The 16056-nt window shown below is 38.5% G+C and overlaps 1 protein-coding gene across 4 annotated transcripts in view; it reads left to right on the top strand.

Moving 5' to 3' along the window:
- ANK3 (ankyrin 3) overlaps positions 1–16056 on the top strand; it is a 677213-nt gene that overhangs the window by 500190 nt on the left and 160967 nt on the right. For all 4 annotated transcript variants that reach the window (XM_029244863.1, XM_029244862.1, XM_029244864.1 and 1 more), the window contains one exon: positions 15130–15228. In XM_029244863.1, the coding sequence (XP_029100696.1) occupies positions 15130–15228 (99 nt within the window). The remainder of the gene's footprint in view (positions 1–15129; positions 15229–16056) is intronic.

The raw sequence follows: 16056 nt of genomic DNA, 5'->3' as shown, positions 1-16056 counted from the left end.
TGGAGAACTAGGCCCTGCATGCCACAACTAAGAGTTTGCATGCTACAACTAAAGAGTCTGCATGCCACAACTAAAGATCCCACATGCTGCAATGAAGATCCCGCATGCCACAACTAAGACCTGGTGCAGCTGAAATAAATAAATAAATATATTTTTTAAAAAGGAATGAAGAAAACCTACAGGACTTACAGGACACTATTAAGTGAAAACAATCTACCCATCATGAGAGTCCCAGAAGAAGAGAGAGAATCACTGATGACTTAATCAGTAAATTAGATTGATGACACCACCCTCAAATCTGGGAAGTTATTGGGAGTCAGCAGGGGAGGAGACTAGACAAAGAAGGCGGTGCCCCTGAAATATAGGAATTGGAGGGGTTTTTTAAATTATTAAAACACCCACTGGTTTTATGGGGAAAAAAACCCACTAGAGCTTTATTGATTAACTGATAAAGCTTCAATATAGCATTTGCATTTCCAAAAGGTATTTTGGAACATTTCAATAAAGGTCAGCAATCCCACTTTGGGGTATATATCCAAAGGAAATGAAATCACTATCTTGAAGAGATACCTGCACTCCCATGTTCACTGCAACATTATTCATAATTGCCAAGACATGGAAACAACCTAAGTATCCATCAATGACATCAGTGGTCAATATATATGGAATGTTACTCAACCATAAAAATAAAAGGAAATCCTGCCATTTGCAACCACATGGATGGGCCTTGACAGCGTTATGCTGAGTGAAATAAGTCAGACAGAGAAGGACAACTACTCTGTGATATCATTTAGATGTGGAATCTGAAAACATGGAACTCACAGAACAGAGAATGGAATGGTTGCCAGGGGCTGAGAGATGGGGGAAATAGGGAAATGTTGGTCAGACGATACAGAATATCAGTTATAAGATGAATAAGTTCAAGGATCTAAGGTACATCATGGTGACTGTAGTTAACACTACTGTATTGTACCCTTAATGATACTGTATTGTACACTCGAACGTTGCTGTGAGAGCAAAGCTTTCATATTTTCACCATAACAACATAATTTATGAGGCAATAGTGGTGGCAAATGTGCCAAGATATATACACACGTCAAGGCAAATGCCTCAATCTGGTCTATATGCAGCATCCTAATTTGTTTCTTTATAGAAATGCTTTGATAAGAATGACTACTTACGGTAGCCGCTATTTCTTCCAGTTTAACGCTCTCTCTGCAAAGCTAGCACGTGTATTTGTATCCTTTTTGAAGGAAGATACTTCGCAATGGGTGGTCTCTTGTCATTTTTATTCTCCTTTATTGATTATTTGCATCAATTCACAGCCAAATCAGAGGCTCAGTATGGACCCTAAGTTAGAACCAGGTTAAGACTTCGTGACAGCTTCTGAGTTCTCCATCTCCTTTCACTGACTCTTCTCCACCCAATAATAAAGGCAGCTGTGCTTTTATTTAGTGCTTCAGAGAACATTCAGGAGTTCCAGGTAGAGTTCCTAATAATAATACTCTGATTCCCAGAATGCTGCTCTAACCATTCCTCTTCCAACTTCCAGCCTTTCTAGCAAGGTGCCGCTGCCCACATCCCCATATAATCCCATTACTACAATATTACATCCAAAGCTACACCCTGACACTCGGCAGCACACGTCCATCTTAATATCTCTAGCACTTAGCACACTTCCTGGCGCATACTAGATGTCTAATAAGTATTTGCTGAGTATATAAATAAGACACACTTCTTAATGTTACATTTGCCAAAAGGTCTTACTTTATTTGACTTTATATTGGTCCTGCGATAATGTAATTTTGCTCCCTGAAGTTAATGGCATCCAATGGTTTTATAAGAATAAAGGTATGTGTGCATAGGTAGATAAAGTGTTTTCAGAGTATGAATGAACTAACAATCTGTCAGTTGTTAAATTCTTACTATTCTGGGAAGGTGTCAGGAGTCACTTAGATGTCCTGTAGTTTTAGCTTATCTTTTCCCAGAAGTGCAACTGGTTATATTTCTCAGGTTAAATATGAAGGAAAAATAAATATTGGTATGGAGTTTTGCTTTTATTGTATTTTCAGAGTGTGATTGCCTTGGTTAAAAATAAATCCTTAAAGAAAATATTAAATATTTCATAGTCATAAAATAACCTCTGTCAAAGAGAAAATTCTAATACAGTACTTGCTCCTTGAGTTCTAACATAGACATGTTGACAAGAACATTTGAAATAGTGCAGAAGACTCTGGGTTTCTACATTAGTCAAGACTAATTTGAAAATATTTCTTTATGTCATTCAAAAATATATTCATTTTTAATTTTTATATCATAAATATTAAAAGTTATTTGAAAGTATTTATTTGGATTCACAGAAAGACAAGGGCACCCTCCCCAAATTGTGCTGTAAAACTTAAATTGCTCTAAGAAAAATAAAGTCTTAATAAAAAAATAAAGAGCGAACAAGTAATCATGAAATTCTCTTAGCTTCCAAACATGAAAATCTCTTTGAAGGAAAGAATGTTTTTGAGAGTTGCAAAGAGTTCTGAGAACATGACAGAGGCATCTTTTTTCTTCCCTTTCTCTCTTTCCTAATGATTTTACACCATGTTGGAACCCTCATTTGCCTTACCAAATTAGAGACCTGAAAGAATTGGGTAACTTCCGTGTGCCACTGAAGCCTGGCTCTCTTGAAGAATCTACAAAGCAGCCTCAGGACAGTTATTGTTTTATTTTATATTTTTTTATAAATTTATTTTATTTATTTTTGGCTGCGTTGGGTCTTCGTTGCTGCGCGCGGACTTTCTCTAGTTGCGGCGAGCGGGAGCCACTCTTCGTTGTGGTGCGAGGGCTTCGCATTGCAGTGGCTTCCCCTGTTGCGGAGCACGGGCTCTAGGCATGCGAGCTTCAGTAGTTGTGGCACACGGGCTCAGTAGTTGTGGCTCACAGGCTCTAGAGCACAGGCTCAGCAGTTGTGGCACACGGGCTTAGTTGCTCTGCAGCATGTGGGATCTTCCCGGGCCAGGGCTCCAACCCATGTCCTCTGCATTGGCAGGCGGATTCTTAACCACTGCGCCACCAGGGAAGCCCAGGACAGTTATTATTTTAGTTAACTGCTATATGGTTCCAAGTGCTGGTGCTCAGAAAGTAATCTACTATTTCTCCTGTTTTCCCTGGATGTGTGTTGGTAATGTTCACATCCTATTTCTTTTAAATAACTCTATATCTATTAGGCACACAAGCACTCTACAGTTATCCACTATAAACGTCTTCCAGTTACCTTCCTTCCTTAATGGAGAGATACAATAAATGTCATGATTGGGGTTTTTTAAAATTGGGAATCTTAATTTGAATTGTTTTTTTCCCCATGTAACATCTTCTAAGAACTTTATAAAAAGCAACTTTACATATTTAAAATTATATTTTATAATCAGTTATTCAGTTTCTGTTTACTGAAAATTCAAGAATTCTCTCATCTATATAGAAGGAATATTCCTAAAGTAGTGTATGATCAAAACAAAAACAAACTCTGATAGTATAGTGTGTAGAAGCCACATATTCATGTTTTTTCTCAAATGCAAAGTTCTGACTTTAAATAATGATAGAGTAGTTTGTATTCAACTGAGCCTCATGCTGATAAAAATCATAAACTCTGGAAAAGTATTTATTGATTTATTTATTTTTTTAAATTTTTGGCTGCATTGGGTCTTTGTTGCTGTGCATGGGCTTTCCAGTTGTGGCGAGCAGGGGCTACTCTTCATTGCGGTGCACGGGCTTCTCATTGCAGTGGCTTCTCTTGTTGCAGAGCATGGGCTCTAGGTGTGTGGGCTTCAGTAGTTGCGGCGTGTGGGCTCAGTAGTTGTGGCTCATGGGCTCTAGAGCAAGGCTCAGTAGTTGTAGCACATGGGCTTAGTTGCTCTGAGGCATGTGGGATCTTCCTGGACCAGGGATCGAACCTGCATCCCCTGCATTGGCAGGCAGGTTGGTTTTTTTTTTTTTAATAACATCTTTATTGAAGTATAATTGCTTTACAGTGATGTGTTAGTTTCTGCTTTATAACAAAGTGAGTCAGCTATACATATACATATACCCCCATATGTCCTCCCTCTTGCGTCTCCCTTCCACCCTCCCTATCCCACCCCTCTAGGTGGTCACAAAGCACGGAGCTGATCTCCCTGTGCTATGCGGCTGCTTCCCACTGGCTATCTAATTTACATTTGGTAGTGTGTATATGTCCATGCCACTCTCTCACTTCGTCCCAGCTTACCCTTCCACCTCCCCATGTCCTGAAGTCCATTCTCTACATCTGCGTCTTTATTCCTGTCCTGCCCCTAGGTTCTTCAGAACCAATTTTTTTTTTTTTAGATTCCATATATATGTGTTAGCATACGGTATTTGTTTTTCTCTTTGTGACTTACTTCACTCTGTATGACAGACTCTAGATCCATCCACCTCACTACAAATAACTCTATTTCATTTCTTTTTATGGCTGAGTAATATTCCATTGTATATATGTGCCACATCTTCTCTATCCATTCATCTGTCGATGGACACTTAGGTTGCTTCCGTGTCCTGGCTATTGTAAATAGAGCTGCAGTGAACATTGTGGTACATGACTCTTTTTGAATTATGGTTTTCTCAGGGTATATGCCCAGTAGTGGGATTGCTAGGTCATGTGGTTGTTCTATTTTTAGTTTTTTAAGGAACCTCCATCCTGTTCTCCATAGTGGCTGTATCAATTTACATTCCCACCAACAGTGCAAGAGGGTTTTCTTTTCTCCACACCCTCTCCAGCATTTATTGTTTGTAGATTTTTTGATGATGGCCATTCTGACAGGTGTGAGGTGATACCACATTGTAGTTTTGATTTGCATTTCTCTGATGATTAGTGATGTTGAGCATCCTTTCATGTGTTTGTCGGCAATCTGTATATCTTCTTTGGAGAAATGTGTATTTAGATCTTCTGTCCATTTTTGGATTGGGTTATTTGTTTTTTTGATATTGAGCTGCATGAGCTGGTTATAAACTTTGGAGATTAATCCTTTGTCGGTTGCTTCGTTTGCAAATATTTTCTCCCATTCTGAGGGTTGTGTTTTTGTCTTGTTTATGGTTTCCTTTACTGTGTAAAAGCTTTGAAGTTTCATTAGGTCCCATTTGTTTATTTTTGTTTCTATTTCCATTTCTCTAGGAGGTGGGTCAAAAAGGATCTTGCTGTGATTTATGTCATAGAGTGTTCTGCCTATGTATTCCTCTAAGAGTTTTATAGTGTCTGGCCTTACATTTAGGTCTTTAATCCATTTTGAGTTTATTTTTGTGTATGGTGTTAGGGAGTGTTCTAATTTCACTCTTTTACATGTAGCTGTCCAGTTTTCCCAGCACCACTTATGGAAGAGGCTGTCTTTTCTCCATTGTATATGCTTGCCTCTGTTATCAAAAATAAGGTGACCATATGTGTGTGGGTTTATCTGTGGGCTTTCTATCCTGTTGCATTGATCTATATTTCTGTTTTTGTGCCAGTACCATACTATCTTGATTACTGTAGCTTTGTAGTATTGTCTGAAGTCCAGGAGCCTGATTCCTCCAGCTCCGTTTTTCTTTCTCAAGATTGCTTTGGCTATTCGGGGTCTTTTGTGTTTCCACACAAATTTGAAATTTTTTGTTCTAGTTCTGCGAAAAATGCCATTGGTAGTTTGACAGGTATTGTATTGAATCTGTAGATTGACAGGCAGATTCTTAACCACTGCGCCACCAGGGAAGTCCCTGGAAAAATATTTTTAAGAAACATGTTTGGAGGGCTTCCCTGGTGGCGCAGTGGTTAAGAATCCACCTGCCAATGCAGGGGACACAGGTTCGAGCCCTGGTCCGGGAAGATCCCACATGCCGCAGAGCAACTAAGCCTGTGCGCCACAACTACTGAAGCCCGCGCACCTAGAGCCTGTGCTCCGCAACAAGAGAAGCCACCACAATGAGAAGCCCATGCATCAGAACAAAGAGTAGCCCCCGCTCGCCACAACTAGAGAAAGCCCACACTCAGCAACGAAGACCCAACACAGACAAAAACAAATAAATAAATAAGTTTATAAAAAAATAATAAAAATAAAAGAAACATGTTTGGAGACATTGAAAAGCATCGACAGCAGGAATAAATTGGAGTGAATTCAACTTTTGAAAGAACTAAATAACACAGGAGGAGATCTGTATTTACATGGCAGCCCTCACTAGTCAGTACAGCGTACTATGACAGCTCATGGAGAAAGTCAGTTTTATTGTCTTGAGGACAGAGGATCAAGTTTGGGGCTGTAAGAGTGGCTGGACATTTAGTGGGGAAATCCCTGAAAGAAGGAAACCACAAAGGAGGGGAATCAACATGTAACTCTCCACAATCCTTGGTTGACCCCTGAACTGTGCATGTGCAGGGTAAAACTCCAAGGTGGTCAGAGGAAAATAACAGCTAAAAGATTGAAACCTTCAAAGAAACTTCAGCAGCTACCTGCTACACAGGAGACAGAATTACCACATCAGAGAGGCTTGCTAAACATCTTTGGCCCAGGACTAAAGGAATCACTCTGGGAATAAGGACAAAACTGAAATAGACCTATTGTTGAAAGCCAAAATGCAAGTCACCACAAGTTCCAGAGTTGCTATAACATACAATTCACAATACCCAATATATAATTTTAAAATTATTATAGGGCTTCCCTGGTGGTGCAGTGGTTGAGAGTCCGCCTGCCGCTGCAGGGGACATGGGTTCGTGCTCCAGTCCGGGAAGATCCCACATGCCACAGAGCGGCTGGGCCTGTGAGCCATGGCCGCTGAGCCTGCGCGTCCGGAGCCTGTGCTCTGCAACTGGAGAGGCCCGCGTACCGCAAAAAAAAAAAAAATTATTATACATTAAACGTGTTAAATAATCTGAAGGAAAAAGATATATGGGTGAAGAAAAGAAGAATTTCAGGAGAAATAAGGAAACCTTTAAAAAAATTTAAGAAGAATCAGATAGAAATCCTACAGTAGAAAAACACAATATCTGAATTTTTTTAAGTCATCGGATGAGATAAACAGCTGATTGAGTATAAAGAAAGATAGTTGGTGAATTTGAAGACAAGTCATAAAAATCATCCAAACTGAAGAAGAGAAAGCAAAAAGATTAAACATCAAATTAACACCATATCAACAATCTGTGAAATAATAGTAAGCCAACTAAATACATACAATAGAGTCTAAGAGGTAGAGGAAAAAGAGAATGGGGTACGGAAAAAAAAACATATATATATATATATCTCCAAATTAAATCATAAACTGCAAACCCAGGAAACTTAGCAAACCAAGGAGGATAAATTCAAAGAAAACCACACAGAGGCACATCATACTGAAACTGCTGGATGTCAAAAATAGGAAATTTTTTAAGCAGCCAGAGGAAAAGATGCATTATAAATGGAAAAACAATGATAAGGATGTTATCTGACTCCTTATCAGAAACACTGGGGGTCAGAAGACAGTGAAATATCTTTAAGGTGCTGAATAAAAAATATCTGTTAACCTAGAATTTATATCCAGTACAAGTATATTTCCATAATAAAAATAAAATAAAGACAGTTTCAGGTAAACAAAAGCTGAGATAACTTGTTACCATCAAACCCATACTAAAAGAAATACTAAAGGAAGTTCTTCATTCTGAAGGGAAATGATACTAGGTGGAAATGTGGATCTAAATAAAGTAGAGATGAGCTGGAAGTCATAAACAGATAAAGAATTCTTTTCTTAAATTTTAAAAAAGTTGATTGTTTATGTAATAGCTGTTATGAGGTTTATAATCCATGTAAAAGTTAAATATATCTTTATAGCACAAAAGATGAAACTACTAATGTAAATGGAATTATTGCAGAATTCTCATGCATGAGAATAATATTGATTCAATACATAATATATAAGTACTGTAACTATATAATTAATAATACTATTTAGACTGTGATAAGTTAAGGATACATTTTTTTTTAATATAAATTTATTTATTTATTTTTGGCTGCGTTGGGTCTTCTTTGCTGCTCGTGGGCTTTCTCTAGTTGCGGCGAGCGGGGGCTACTCTTTGCTGCAGTGTGCGGGCTTCTCATGGTGGTAGCTTCTCTTGTTGGGGAGCACGGGCTGTAGGTGCACGGGCTTCAGTAGTTGTGGCTCGCAGGCTCTAGAGTGCAGGCTCAGTAGTTGTGGCACACGGGCTTAGTTGCTCCACGGCATGTGGGATCTTCCCAGACCAGGGCTCGAACCCGGGTCCCCTGTATTGGCAGGCAGATTCTTAACCACTGTGCCACCAGGGAAGTCCAAGGATACATATTTTAATCTCTAGAACCACCACTAGAGAAAAAAAGGAAAGAAAAGAAAGAAGAGTTTAGTTAAAAAGCCAAAGGAAGAGATAGTCAATGATATATATGATGAATCAATCACTAGAATACTAAATAATACTCAGTTAACCCAAAAGAAGATAAGAAAGAAGGATCAAAAAACACAAAGAGGGGGCTTCCCTGGTGGCGCAGTGGTTGAGAGTCTGCCTGCTGATGCAGGGGACACGGGTTCGTGCCCTGGTCCAGGAGGATCCCACATGCTGCGGAGCGGCTGGGCCCGTGAGCCATGACCGCTGAGCCTGTGTGTCCAGAGCCTGTGCTCCGCAACGGGAGAGGCCACAACAGTGAGAGGCCCGCATACAGCAAAAAAAAAAAAAAAAACACAAAGAGCAGACTGGAGAAATACACAACAAATAGTATACAGGTGTGTTCTAGGCTCAGAGGGAAAACTCTAGTTTTCCAAGGAGAAAGAACAACAGAAGGATTTTACCTTATTTTAGTTTAACTCAAAACATGTAGAATGTATGGCATGACAGCAAGGAAGAGCATTAGAAAGAGATTTTTTTCTCTCCTATGTATAAATGGCAGGAATGAATTCTTGATCTTAAAAGGAGATTGCTTGGTAGAGTGGAAGAAATCCAGTCCCTCTGACAGAGGCAACCTTGAGTGTAAGTTCTAATGCGAACCATTAACTTGCCTGTGACCTTGGGTAGTTACATTAATCCTGTGGAGCAGCTTTCTCATCTATAAATGGAACTTCTGATGACTTTCTCATGAGTTGTTATAAAAATTCACTAAGATCACAAATATAAAGTGCCTGTGACAGCAGAGGGGTTTCAAAATGTTATTTCACTTTCTCTCAGGCCAAATCTACAATTACCGAACATGCACAAAATGGGGACACAGAATTTTTAGAGAAAAATGCAGGTATGAGAATAGCTTTGCTATTGAACGTAATGGTGCCTTTTAATTGATCTCTGGCTATCATTATAACTGTCGTCTTATGAGCACTACCTGCCTTCTCTTTCATTGTTTTCAATCTTCAGTTAAATATCACATCCTGTTTTATATCCATGACATAGAAAAAAGTATATATCCACAGAGTTCTCTCTGCTTGATTTCCTTTTCCTTCTATTGAGTATGTTTTTTGCTTAAAAGGAAGAATAGGAAGAAATCTAGAGGATAGTAATCAAAATAAACTATGTTTCTTTCTGAAAGTATTTCCCAAGTCATGAATTTGTGTCATTTCAGTATTGGCTTCGGGCAAATTCAACCTGTTAAGGACATATTCTGGGTTCATTATTCCTAAGTATGATGGTTTAATGTCCCGCTCCATGCTTTTCAGAAAAACCAGGCTCGAAAGAAAATCTTTTTGACCTTCGAGTGTGCAGGATTTTGCTCTTTGTGCAAAAGAGCCTTTTTTCCAGCCAATAAAGTGCAGTTCCCCACCTCACTAATAAGATTACTGTCACTGAAATGAAATATGAGATCTAGAGTCACCAGTTTGTGTTGCTTCAGAATTCTGCCCAAGGGAATACTTGTTCATTATGTTAGCGCTTTAGAAATCAGGGGAATTGGAAAAAAAAAAAAAATCACTAACCCCATGCAGTTTCATTTCCTTCCCATAATGTTACTATGGCAACTCCACATCCTCTCTCCTTCTCTCCTGTCCAACTGCACATGCTGCCTTTCTTGAGGCAGCCTCCCTAGAGCCTCAAGAATTGCCTTTGTCAAGCGTTTTTCAACTGGAGGTCAAAGCTATATACTGTCCTATATGGTTGAAGAACTGCTTTTTAGCCTAGGACCCATTCAAAGTGACACTGTACATTAATTGTAAATTTCCAAGAATTGGGAGCAGGTAAGAATCCTTATTTTGTATTGGAAAAAGCATTCCTCTAATTTTAAGGAAAGGAGTTCTCTGCTATGTAAACCAGTTCACTACTGTTGCAAAACACAATATCCACAATAGCTTTTTTAAGCTTACAGTGTTCTGAATTACAAAGAGGAAAAAATCTTAGAGCAAGTATTCTCATATTTCTCTTACTTTTGTATTATTTTTTATTGAGGTATAGTTGATTTCAGTGTTGTGTTAATTTCTGCTCTACAGCCAAGTGATTCAATTTATATATAATATATATATTCTATATATATATATTCTTTTTCACATTCTTTTCCATTATGGTTTATCACAGGATATTGAATATTGTTCCCTGTGCTATACAGTAGGGCTTTGTTGTTTATTCATTCTATATATAATAGTTTGCAGCTGCTAATCTCAAACCCCCACTCCATCCCTCCCCCACCCCTCCTCACCCTTGGCAACCACAAGTCTGTTCTCTATGTCTGTGAGTCTCTTTCTATCTCGTAGATAAGTTCCTTTGTATTGTATTTTAGATTCCACATATAAGTGATATCATATGGTATTTGTCTTTCTCTTTCTGACTTACTTCACTTAGAATGATAGTCTCGAGTTCCATGCATGTTGCTGCAAATGGCATTACGTCGTTCTTTTTTTATGGTCTTACTTTCTTATTCTTAATGCTCAGAAGACTGAGGCATATTCTTCAGTGTAATTCCAATTTATAAGTCACTTATCTATTGAAAATTTTATTTTTCTGGGACAATAAGGTATTATAATAGCACTTCTGACACACAAAATCAGTCTAGTCTTAAACATAAAGGATAAGAAGGAAAGGAATTATTAAGCAACTAACTAGAAAACGTTTCTAGAAGACTAGCCCCAAAACCCATTCATTCACCCACTCATTCATTCGTTCACTCAGTCATTTTTAGTAAGCAACTTTCACCAACATGATACTGAGTTACCGTATCTGTGAGATTCAAGTATCCCTTTTAAGCTAGTAACTTTGTCTTCAGAAACAGACTCATTGGAATGATAATTCAAGCTCACAAAGACTAAAATACCAAATAAAAAGTCTTAGGTTCCCCCAAAGAGGTTCAGATAAAATATGAGGGGAATCCTGATGGTAGAATGGTTATGTCTAGCTTTGGGAAAGTCTTCAAAGAAAAACTGTACTTTAAACGGTAAGGATTTGGATCTTGGCAAAAGTAGAAAGGGAACTTCAAGGTACATGAAGTAGTGTGTGCAAAGCAGAGAAAGTAGAATATGAGAGGCTTTCTCCAAGAACTGCGAAGAGTTTAATTGAGGTAGAAAAGAAGGGAAGTAGGGGAGAGTCAAGTGTAGCAGTGACTGACTGGAAGGCTTTGAATGCTAACCTGAGGAATTCAGACTTGGCTGAGGAATGAATGACAGTTATGAAAGATCTTCTTGAACACAGGGGTATCATGACCAGAACAGTCCATCAGGAACATGAATGATAAGCCACACCTGTTTCAAAGCCAAAGAAATTAGCTCGAAATTTAAATGTTTACTTCCCCCCCACCCACAAAATTGGTATTAAGTAATGGCAATGCCTGCTTTTTTTTTTTTTTTTTAACTGAACTGTGAATCACTACATGGCAGATCCTTTTCCAGCTCCCTGTGGTTTAGCTGGTCGTGTCGGTCTTCGTCACTGTAGAAAGTGTGGTGCTAATTAAAGATCTTACATTAACTCTAGGCACTGGTTTTCCACTGACCTGTGACTGTCCCAGCAGCCAGGCTGGCACTGTCTGTGCAACCAGATAGTCGTGACATCTCGTAGAGCTTCCTGCTGAAAGGGCTCTCTCCTGCCAGGCTTCTGGCTATTTGAAGAGCCACGCACCTTTGAAAAGTTTCAAAGCAAATTTGCAGAAGATCCAAAGGAGTCAGCCATTTGCAATCAGTGTTTAAAACACTGCAAGTAAAACTCCAATTGAAAGAGCTATGCTTCAGGGAGCTCTTTGCAGTTGAGCAAGGATGATGAGGCCTTTCTTGGGGAACTCGCGGACTTTATCATTGAAATGAGGTGACGAAAGGAGGAGTGGCTAGAATGGAAAGCCCTTCACAGCTCTGACACTGCAGAAAAAAAGTCACCTTTCCTGGCTGAGTCTCCAGATTCTATAAGTTTTTAATAAATAAACACCAGAGATCAGAGGTAGCAGCTGCAGAATGTGGATAGAAGAAGGCGCTGAGTGGCTAAAAGTTTGAGCAGAGGGGCTTTGTCTTAATAACTCCTCTCAAGATATGCCTTATTTGCCCTGCAGTCAGCAGTGGCCTCATTCTGAGTTCAGCCCATGGAACCCTGGATGAGTCATTTAACCTCTTTGAGCCTCAGAGTCTTCATTTACAAAAAGAAGATTGTACCTTCCGTATAAGGGTAGTTGTGAGCATACAGTGATCGAATGTTGTGGATTTGCTTCAAAACAATATAAGAAAGGAGAAGAGGTCAGGATATAGATGAATCAGGTGGATCCTAAGGTGACATTTATTGATGCTGTCCACCAGGTACCTAGACGCTCATTACACTATACAGTCTACTTTAGTCTGAAATATGTTTGAAGTTTTTTCATAATTAAAACTTTTTTAAAAAGATGAAGTCAGCAAAAATATATGTCTGTAAGGAACAATGTACTTCAAAGGATTAAGGAGTTGAGATCGATTTTACTCTTAGATAGCCAAGCACTTTGTTATTCAGTATGTAGGATTTTGCTTGGGGGAAGATCATTTTAAAAGATAAATGAGTTTTCAAAGATAAATAATTTTATGTCTGTGACCATAGTTTGAAAATGCCTATACATATTGTCACCCCTTATATCATAGAGTCTACTTATGAGAAAATGAGAGAATTAAAGTTGACCTTTTAGTTCATAAAAGGCAATCACATTCGGAGAATGTGACATTTTTTGTGTGTCGCAAGGTAGATGCAATGATTGTATTATTTCTCCTTCGGATATTTTCAGGTTTTACATTACTGGGAAGACATTTGGCCTTCAGGGTATACTTTTAATTTATTCTCAGATTTTATTTTATTCTATTTTATTAAGAAAATGCTGTTTCCACTTGAAAGACAGTTATATTGCTTAACTTTGCTTTAGAAGAGCAAATGTTTTAAATCAACATAAAAGGTAGAATATTTAAACATGCTCAAAATATACAAACCAGCTCATGTCATATTTGCAATTCAAATCTCATTTTTCAAGGAATTTTAATTCTACTGAGATTTAGCTAGTAGTTTAGAAATAAGATTGTACCTTATTGATTATATATTAGGATAATTAGGCTTACTTTCAAGATCTGCTCACACAATCTAGAAAGTGATTTGAATACATTAAACCAGCTTTTGATGTATTGTAAAATGTGACTATCCTTAGGGTAGGTATTAAGTGTCAACAGCAGGAATCTTCAAGTTGGGGAACACATAAGCCAGGGTGTGTGAAAACTTCTCCATACGATTTGGAGCCACTTAGATAGTTTTAAGTGAATAAATTTCCACTTCCTGATCTCCCTGTTAATTCTGCTATCCCACCTATGTTTTAATACAATAGCCCTTCTCGCTAGTCCGCTAGTCCGAAGGAAAGGCCTGAGTCTAACTCTGAGCCACAAGGCCCCAGGGAGCAAAACCTCTGAGGGGAAGGGGAGATGGAGAGGGGGAAAAGGGAAGAGTTGAAAATACTGGTGTCCTATTAAGAACTCATGAGTCTGGTGATTAGATAAGCAATTCTCTGCATATCAAATGCTTAGAAGTCCTATTGCTGCCAACAAAAAGGAAGGACCTAATGGTCCTTATGTCTTATGATGGATCATTGGAAGAAATCTTTGATGAAAGTTTATTAAGTGACTTTTGGCATGTAATTCAGGAGTTTAGAGAATTAGCGGCACTGCCAAAACAAAAGTCCGACTACTTCTTTATGCAGGCAAGATGTCTTAGCACTAGCATTTATAAAAACAAAAATTAGGGAAGTATTGATGCTGAACCCTGTCTCATCTTAGCAATAAATAATACTCATTAGCAGATCCATGAACTAGTTGTGAAAAAAATACATCTCATTCAGAGAGGAATTTTTAATGAATTGTTACTCTTGCTTAATAATCATAAAATGTGTAATATATTTTTGCTGTTTTGATCCATTGTGCTTGAATAATTATAATGCCAATCAGGAGATTTATTTTTGATTCTTAAATAAAGGCTTATGTTCTCAGGAAATCTTTAAACCTTTTTAAAAAGTAAATTTATGTATTTTTGCATCAGGGAAATATGATACCATAATCAATAAAAAACACTCAAGCATAAAATTATATTACATGAAGATAAAATTATATGGGGGAAGTGGAATGGAAATAGACACGCAGGAGCAAAAAGGACCAATGTAAAATTTCTGTTACAAATTCCTATTTTAAAGATTTGTGGGGCTTCCCTGGTGGCACAGGATTCCGCCTGCCGATGCAGGGGACACGGGTTCGTGCCCCGATCCGGGAAGATCCCACATGCCGCGGAGCGGCTGGGCCCGTGAGCCATGGCCGCTGAGCCTGCACGTCCGCAACCTGTGCTCCGCAACGGGAGAGGCCACAACAGTGAGAGGCCAGCGTACCAAAAAAAAACCAAAAAAGCAAAGATTTGTGTATTTTTTTAAATGGTGGATATCAAATTACTTATAGTGTTTAGATTCCATTGAATAGTCGAAAAGGTAGTGGAACAGTATATTTTTAAATGTCAGTTTTGTGTGGAATCACACACTTGGCAACTACTTAAACTTATGAAAAATTCTGTCCTCTAGTTGAAAATATAAAATTGTTTTATGAGATACATACGTAAACGTTTGAAGCTCACTGGCCCACAGCACATTGGATGCCGCGCCGAATCTTGACCAAATGCACTCATTTATAGAATTTCCCATCAACTGTGACTGAAGATGTTGCCTTGTTTGATAGGATGGGCTGACGCCACTGCACTGTGGAGCGAGGAGTGGCCATGAGCAGGTGGTGGAGATGCTGCTTGATCGAGCTGCCCCCATTCTCTCAAAAACCAAGGTAATTTCTCCCCAGGTGTTTGGTCATCACACTGTATTGAGCTTTGAATCCCTTGACTGGTTATTTCACCCAGCCTTTCAATCACATAGAAAATGCCGTAGTTTGAATTTAGCAATTAGTGTGGCTCTGTGCACCCAATCTTTGGTGACCCTCAAGATTAAGTTTGGGTTTATGAGGCCTTCAGATGCATGCCCTCTATCACCAGGTCATTTGCGTGTGTGTTGCTTTTGTTTTTATTTTGTTTTGTTTCAGGAACACTTACTGCTTGATTTTATTCTGTGAAACTTTCATAGCTCAGAATTGATTGCTTGTTGGGGAAGGAAAGACTGCAAGATCTGCAGTCTAAATTCTGGGTGCTGGTGCACTTTCTCCAGCCCTTCAGTTTATTTTTTGAGAGTTTACAGACTATTAAAAAGGCCAAGATATCATTTAACTGAAAAAGACTGGAAACTTTGGAAAGACTATACCTTGCTTGGGCCTTTGGAAAAGTTGACATATGTGAAGGGAATACATGATGATGGCCCGAAAAAAATAATGTTTTACTAAGTGTCTTCTGGATTTTTAAATGGTAAAACCATTTGACAGTATTTGAAAAAGAGAATATTTGTAAATAAATCTGGGGACATATAAAAACTACCTCAGAGTCATTACTGTTTTTTTTTAAATCAAACCAGTGATTTTTTGAAGCTATGTTAAGCTTTATAAGGAACCCTAATTTCTAAATATTAACAAAAAAAAAACCCCAAAAGTACGTATTACTCCTGTTTGTACTCTGATTGGTGTTTACTCAACAACTCTAGTGAAGATGGACAGGGTCAAGGTGGTCTG

The sequence above is a fragment of the Monodon monoceros genome, unplaced genomic scaffold (assembly GCF_005190385.1).
Source record: "Monodon monoceros isolate NGI ecotype Baffin Bay Population unplaced genomic scaffold, NGI_Narwhal_1 Super_Scaffold_4, whole genome shotgun sequence".
NCBI classification, from domain to species: Eukaryota; Metazoa; Chordata; class Mammalia; order Artiodactyla; family Monodontidae; genus Monodon; species Monodon monoceros.
This window is presented reverse-complemented; position numbering and strand designations above follow the sequence as displayed.